At 31.9% G+C, this 8115-nt stretch overlaps 1 protein-coding gene and 1 pseudogene across 1 annotated transcript; one reads left to right on the forward strand and one right to left on the reverse strand.

Moving 5' to 3' along the window:
* Window positions 1–211: 211 nt before the first annotated feature.
* Window positions 212–3921, reverse strand: LOC107857054 (glucan endo-1,3-beta-glucosidase 3-like). The gene is made up of 3 exons (XM_047415292.1): window positions 3723–3921; window positions 2299–3603; window positions 212–465 (listed from the first exon to the last, which is right to left on the reverse strand). Exons 1-3 carry the CDS (start codon window positions 3784–3786, stop codon window positions 431–433), a joined length of 1404 nt encoding a protein of 467 aa, XP_047271248.1. The 5' UTR covers window positions 3787–3921; the 3' UTR covers window positions 212–430.
* A 3386-nt stretch (window positions 3922–7307) lies between these two features.
* LOC124885814 lies at window positions 7308–7701 on the forward strand (annotated as a pseudogene).
* The last annotated feature ends 414 nt before the right edge of the window (window positions 7702–8115 follow it).

Here is an 8115-nt window from a genome sequence, read left to right on the forward strand (position 1 = left end):
TTATTGCATTTAGTAGATCAAGATAAATTTGTACCACCTATCAAGTGGAGTATAAATTATTATCCTAAATATCTCACCTTATCCCATAAGATTTGAAATTATGGTAGCTTATAGAAATAATTTTGTCCGCATACTTCAAAGAAGACTTGAGAATATGGTAGCATAAACTAGTATTAGAAATGAAATTGCATATGAAACAAAAAAGCCAAAATATAGAAACACATACTAGTAGTAAGCTGGTGTCAACACAATTACAAAAAGGAAAGCAACAACTAGAAGAAAAGCCATTGCTCTCCTCGACCAACACCACCTAATGAGATAAGTTCTTTTTAAAAAAACAAAAATGAATAGTCTGAACTGAAAGTAGCTACAATAAATTAGAGCTAGCTGCTGCTAATAAAAATTCAGTCTATTCCCCTCTAGTTCCTTCTCAATCTTCAGTAGGTAATTCACAGCGTCCATACTCTGCCAAAAAAATATAAACAAAGATATGTTACCTCAAATATATATAAATAAACCAAGAAAAAGTGAAACATAATAGAAGAAAAGTTGAGTGGGTGTAATGTGCAAAACACGACCAGTGACTTTCAAGTACCAATAAATGAAAAGGAAAAAACGACATAGCAAAAGCACCCAGGATGTATATTCAAAGAAATGCTTTATTCTCAGCTTTAACGTTCCAAAGGTAAATCTTTTTCATCCATTTATTATAGTAGATAATAATAAATACCACTAGTGTCATTTGACCATCTACTAGTATCCATTGAATCAACCAACAAAGTATTGAAAAGAAGTGAAACAAAAAAATAAATCATCGAGACAGTTTCAGAGACCTTGACTAATTAATTCTGCAAAATACCTATATCACACCCTTAATTGCATCATGATATGTTAAATTGGCATAATCACCAATTTCATTCCTCAAAGTATCGAATCAGAAAGTAAATATCGAATACTAAAAGAAACCACATAAAATCTACACATTTGTTATAGCACTGCAAATAAATTGGTATGAAGTCCCAAGGTACTATTCAATCCAAACGTCTTCGTCCATCACGTGCTGTCCGCCCCCCCCCCCCCCCCCCGCCAAACCTCCCTGGATTGCACTCTTTCCAGGCTTTGTGGGCCCCAATTGCTACAAACAAATTTTACCTATGTTGTGGGGGGCCCTTATCATCTACCACGTACACGTTAGCAAATTCATCCCACCCCCACCCCCTTAAAGTGCGCCACATTAAATTTACCATAAAAAACAACCATTATACCTCGAACCACAAGTCAAACAAACGGGTCACAGTAATCAAGAACCAACAACATCAACAAACGCAGTAGTGTATTCTCACGTATATGTGAGGTCTGAAAAGGGTAAAATATACGTAATTCATATCTCTATCTTTAAAATGGTAGAAAGACTGTTTTCGATAGATCTCTGACTTGAGACATGAAATACTACACAAATACATAGTAAAACATGAAATAAGATGGCATAACATAAATACAACATTCATAAATAATAAAAAACAGAAAAAAATAAACAATTTCGTAATAAAACATAAAACAAGATATTATAACAAGAATAATACCTCACAAGCAATTCGACCCAAACTGACAGTAATCAAGAACCGAAAACACAAAAATCCATCACGCAAAATGTGAATACATATTCGCTCCTTTTAAACTAGTTAGTCCTCTGACAAAATATATTTATTTTAATTTAATTATTTTTTAATAACTAAATAAAAGATTTATATTAATAAAATAAATTTCTGCATGGTTTTCTAAACAAGTATCAAGTGAACAAGGTTAACTATTTTGAAACATTGCGAGTAAAATATACTCTCTTTCATTTCACTTCGATCATATTTTATTTTACCAAATATTTAAATTTTTATTTATTATTTTTAATATATTAGAGGAAAATTTCTTTATTATTTTATTTTTAATATTAATTATTTATTTTTCAAGACGTAATAATATTATCAATTAATTAATAAAAATATCCTTAATAAAAAAAATAATTATATTAATAATGCTTTCTTAGTGATATAAGAAAATAAAAGTGAGGGGGAAGTACTATAATAAAGTCTATCCTTAATAAAAAAAAAAATTATATTAATAACGCTTTCTTAGTGATATAAGAAGAAAATAACAGTGAGGGGGAAGCACTATAATAAAGTCATCTACTAACAAAGAATAGAGTATTAGAACGGCGTCATAAAATTATCTTAATTTTATATATTGAAAAATAAATTGAAATTTAACGAAACAATATTGAGAGAGAAACGGTATGGTACTTACTAGGCTGCTGATGGACAATATATGCCGCCCCACCAAAATAACACGAACCCATGGCACGTCCTTTTTTCTGATAATAACTATTGAAAGCGACTGATGCGTGAGCCTCTAACGTATTAGGATTGTAACACGTGGACCCTGGTTGAATCGAACGGCAATCAGCTCCACCCTCACCACAAGCATAATCTAAAGCCGCTTGTAGATTACCCCTCCCCGCTTCTCCACTCGCCACACACCATGTTTGCCCCGACAAATTCACCTTCCCGCCTTTCTGCATTCTCCGGTCACCGTCCACCGGTGATCTCCTGTCGACGTAGTGCTTTAAACCCTCCATTGTTAACGGGATATCGTAAACTTTTCGCTCATTCGGGTAGAACAATCCGAAGTTCCTCTCCGATGTGGGACCCGGCTTTTTGTTCTCGTTGAAAAGGGCGAAGAGGAATACAGTAAGGTCTTCTTTAGGCCTTAAAGGAGTCCCACCGCCAGTGAGTATTCGCCGGACAAGGTTCCCGTTGTACGACGCGGCGTTATCGACACTAGCGCCGATCTCCGTATCGTCTCCTTTCGAAGGCCAACCAGTCTCCGTTACAACCATTTTGATATCATCGTACTTCAAACTTGACAATGCAGCAAAAACAGCGTCAATTTGGGCATCAAATAGGCTAAAGTAACGGAGTCCGTTACCGGCGTCAACGACACCGGGATTTTCATGGAACAAAGCGTAATCAAGAGAAATCACATCGGAATTCGACTCGTATGCAAAAAAGGGGTAGCAATTCACCATAAGGTAAGACCCAGTTTGCCGGAGAAAATCTAACATGGGTTTAATAACGGGTTCAATCAACTCCGTTCGAAATGATCCGGCTGAAGAAGGGTACGAATTCTGCAAAGCGCTAAGCGCAACAGGAGAAGATACTTTGATCTTATCATGGAAATTAAATTTCACAAGGGCTTGTTGCACATTCTTCATTGCGAGTACAAGAAAGCGGGTCGTGTTATGTGGGTCAACAAAAACTTCATTACCAACAGCAATCGCTTCAATTAGGGTAGAAGGATAGTAGGCAGCAACATTCTTTTGCACCCATGAGTAAGCAAAAGATGGGCGCTTAGCTGCATTGTAAAGAAGCTCGTTTGGTAGGTTTACAGTAACCTTAATATCCGACCCAGAAAGTGCTTTCAGCACAGCCGGGTCGGTGTCGTAGACCTTAACACGTTCTACTCCTTGTGATTTTAGGAGGGCTATGACTTTAACTGCTGATGGTAAATTGTTAGCTACACGTCCATAGTTTATTCCTATTGAACCACCATCTGCACAAACAAATAAAATTTTTAGTTGAGGTGCACGAAAGTTGGATCGAACACTAAGCTTAAAAAAAACAAAACTTTTACATGGAAGTGAGAAGAAAGTAATGGAAACGATATGTTACCTGCAATGGAGGAGAAAAGGAAAAGGGAAAAGAGGAGGAGAAGACAATGTTTGAGTTTTTCCATGCTCTATTGATTGGAGAAGAAACAGAGCATGAAAGTGTGTGTTGTTTGCTTGCTTTAAATGGGGAGGGAGTGTAATGGAGAGCTAGCTAGAACTTAGCGGGGGGAGTGGTATGCACTCCTCCGTTGTTTTAGTTGCTTTTTTTAAAAAAATATTTATTTTAATTTAATTATTTATTTAATAAAATTAAGAGAATTTTATTATGTTATTTTAATAATTTTTTTAATATTAAATAATTAAATAAAACATATTTATTCAAATTTATATTTTTAAAGTATAATTAATAATATAAATTTAATAAAATAAATTCTCTAATTAATATTTTTTTAATGAATGTGTCAAGTCTATAAAGGTCAACTAATATAAAACGAAGAAAATACATAGTGAGAGAAAATGTTAAAAAAATGGTTCTTGAGGTAAGTTCTAAATACTGCCTGATTTTGATTTTTTAAGTTGGTAAAATAATACTAATATTTTTAGTTCTATTAGATATTTGTCAAATTTTATTTGTTAGATATTGATAAGATTATTCAAAAAAGGAAATCTACACTTGTAAATGGTCAAATTTTTATGGTCTCTTTTGATTATAAATTTTGATTGAAATTTAGAAATTAAAAACATTTTGAAATTATATTTTTATATGTACTTTATTTGAAAAAATAAAATGTTTATGAGAGAAAATTTCTCCCCTAAAAAGTAGTTTCAATTAGTTTTTGAAATTTATTGTCTATTTAAGACAAACTTTCACAATATGATTATAATCTATTACCAAAAAGATATTTAAATAAAAATTTAAAATTATATTTAAAACTTATTATTGAACACTAGCTTAAAGATACACTTTTTACAGTTCATATTATCTTTTGATTATTTTGCAGAGTTCGATGCAATCTTCAGAGATGTAATTTATGTTTTTTTTTTCTTTTTTTTAATGTTAGCATGATTTTTTGTATTGCATATTTTAAAATTTGATGAAATTTTCTTATGATAATATTAAAAAAGATTTCATTATTTCATCAACTTTAAATAGCATAAATTATTACTTAAATATTTAATGAAAATCAAATAACAAGTCACAATTTCATACATATTTAAATTTACATCTACAGTAAAATATAAAGGATTGTTTTTATGATAATAATTAAATTTTATTTATTATTTTATCAAATTTAAATAACATATATTATTATTCCCTCCGTTTTATAATAAATGAATTGTTGAATTTTTGGCACAAAGATTAAGGAAAAATCATTAAAGACATAAATTTAAAGCAACTTTTTATTTTTACTCAAAAAAAAAGTTGACCTTCTAATACCTTTTCAAAAGTTAATTGATTGTCAAAAGGGTAAATTTAAAAAAAATTCAATGATTCACTTATTTTGAAACATCAATAAATACCCCAAAATTCATTTATTCTGAAACGGGGAAATATTATTTAATGAAAATCAAATAACAAGTCACAATTTCATACATATTTAAATCTACATCTACAGTAAAATATAAAGGATTGTTTTTATGATAATAATTAAAAAAAATTCATTATTTTATCAAACTTAAATAACATAAATTATTATTCCATTCGTTTTATAATAAATGAATTATTGAATTTTTGGCACAAAAATTAAGGAAAAATCATTAAAAAATATAAATTTAACGCAACTTTTTATTTTTACTCAAAAAAATAAGTTGACCAAAAGTTAATTGATTATCAAACCATAAGGGTAAATTTGAAAAAAAATTCAATGATTCACTTATTTTAAAACACCAATAAATACTCCAAAATTTATTTATTCTGAAACGGAGGGAGTACTATTTAATGAAAATCAAATAACAACTCACAATTTCATATATATTTAAATCTACATCTACAGTAAAATATAAAGGATTGTTTTTATATAAAAAGGTTGTTTGGCGTGAGATATAAGGAATAAGTAATTTCAAGATAAAATGAAATATTATTTTATCTCATGTTTTATTGGAGATATTAGTTAATATCGAAATAACTTATTCTATCATTTATACTATAGTGATGAAATAAATTATCTCATATAAAAGGTGAGATAAGTTATCTTAAGTTATTTTGAAATAACTAATTTTAAAATTAATTATTTCTATAATAATTTTCCAATCAAACGACCCCTAATTTTTTTTGCAGTGGAGAGTGAGGGTTGCGGAGATCGAGGTGATAGGTGGCGATGAGGTGAGTGGGGCCTTGCGGTTAGTGATGACAAGAAGACAATATAGTTGTTGAAGCAGCGCACGTGGCCCCTACTTATATCGATCGTTTCTTAAAATGGGAGTGTCATGCTAATGTTCAATTTTCCATCTAACACACTGCTTTCACCAAAAAGCTTAAAAAGTGATGTGGATTTACTGTTGTTGATTGATCATTATTGCACTTCACTACTTACTTTAGAATATATTGTACCGTTGATGACCTTATGCTTTTGTATTCTTCTTGTTTTGAGGTCTATGATTAGCATCTAAATATGTGATTTAGACAATATATTGAATGTAAAATTTGAAAATTAAAGTTTAAGTAGCCGTTCGGACGTTAAAAGAAAAGTTGAAACTAAACTTCAAGCATGACAAAAAAAAATATCAACGTTCATTTTTTCTATACTTAGGCTCAATCTTTTATGACAAAAAAAAATATCAACGTTCATTTTTTCTATACTTAGGCTCAATCTTTTTTTTTTTAAAAAAATTAATAATCATTCTGTTGGGATTGATCTTGACACAGAAAAGAGATTAACGGGAAGAACAAGACAGATGGAGAAGAAGAAGACGAGAGCGTTTAGAGAGAACTACTAGAATATTATTTAACTCGACGACCAAAAGTGTACAATACACTGTCTTATATACACTGACTTTAACCAACTAACTACCTAATTAGTTAACTAACCATATATTAAGACTACTATACCTTTGTTAGTAGACTTTAAATTGGTCAAGGATTGTTGCATGAAGTCCTATTCTTTTGGGTTATTAGACGTTATTTTATTTTTCATTATTTTAACTACTTAGCAGATTTTGTGGTCTATTATTTCTCTTCTTATTAAGTGTAGTCTATATTAAGTCAAGAGTAAGCTCAATAAAACTATCACTTAAAAATCCCAATTGTTTGTGTTTCTTTTCAGCTTTCTTTGTTGTCTATCTTTACAATTGGCATCAGAGCCCGGACTGGGTTTGTAGAAAAGGAAGTAGCATCTTCAAGTGATCAAACACTGGCAGAATGAGTGACGACAAGACTCTGACAAATATCCTTCACTTTGATGGTCACTATGACCACTGGAGTGAACTGATGGAAAATTTGCTTAGGGCAAAAGGGCTATGAAGCTTGGTGGAGATTGGTTTTGAGGAGCCAATACAAGGGACGAGACTGATTGAAGCACAACAGGCACAACTCGACGACGCTAGAGTCAGGGATCACCAAGTCAAACATTATCTGTTTCAGGCAAATGATCAGACTGCTTTTGAACAAATCTTGGACCGTCGCACAGCCAAGATTGTTTGGGACTCAATGAAGCAGAAGTTTGGAGGAAATTTGAAGGTGAAAAAATCTCTTCTCAACTCATTAAGAAGAGAGTTTGAGGTTCTAGCGATGAAGAAGGATGAAACCATCACTGAGTATTTCTCAAAAGTGATGATGGTCGCAAATAAGATGAGGAGCAATGGAGAAGATATGCCTGACAGGAAAATTGTTGAAAACGTTCTTCGAACTCTAACAGACAAGTTCACATATGTTGTAGTATCCATCGAAGAATCAAAAGATACTGACAACGTCCGTCGATGAACTACAGAGTTCGTTAGTGGTGCATGAACAAAAATTCCACCGACCAAGCAATGATGAGGAGGATCAAGCTCTGAAAGTAGAAGGTCGCTTAGGAACAAGCAACAGAGGAAGAGCACCCTAAAGAGAAAGGGGACGAGGAAGAGGAAAAATAACTTTCAACAAAGCAATGTTGAATGTTATAAATGCCATGACTTGGGACATTTTCAATATAAATGTCCAAAGTTGTACAAGGAAGCAAAATATGCAGAATTAGAAGAAGATGATGAGCTATTGTTAATGACCTACATAGAACAACATGAAGCAAAGAGGAGCGATGCATGGTTCTTGGATTCTGGATGCTCAAATCACATGTGTGGAAATCAAGGTTTGTTTTCAAGCTTGGACACAACTTTCTCTCACACTGTCAAGCTTGGAAATAATATAAGAATAAAGGTTACTGGAAAAGGAACTATGAAATTATTACTGTAGGGATTTTGTTATTCCGTTGGTGGTGTATATTGGGTTCCTGAGAATTCAGGCCACTTGTAGTTCATAA

This window comes from Capsicum annuum, chromosome 7 (assembly GCF_002878395.1).
Source record: "Capsicum annuum cultivar UCD-10X-F1 chromosome 7, UCD10Xv1.1, whole genome shotgun sequence".
In the NCBI taxonomy this organism is placed as follows: domain Eukaryota; kingdom Viridiplantae; phylum Streptophyta; class Magnoliopsida; order Solanales; family Solanaceae; genus Capsicum; species Capsicum annuum.

Coding starts and splice junctions, on each gene's coding strand:
- LOC107857054 (XM_047415292.1), bottom strand. CDS start 3,786: ATGGAAAAACTCAAACATTGTCTTCTCCTCCTCTTTTCCCTTTTCCTT. Junction 3,604..3,722: donor CCTTTTCTCCTCCATTGCAG/GTAACATATCGT, acceptor TTGTTTGTGCAG/ATGGTGGTTCAATAGGAATA. Junction 466..2,298: donor TATTGTCCATCAGCAGCCTA/GTAAGTACCATA, acceptor TTTTTTTGGCAG/AGTATGGACGCTGTGAATTA.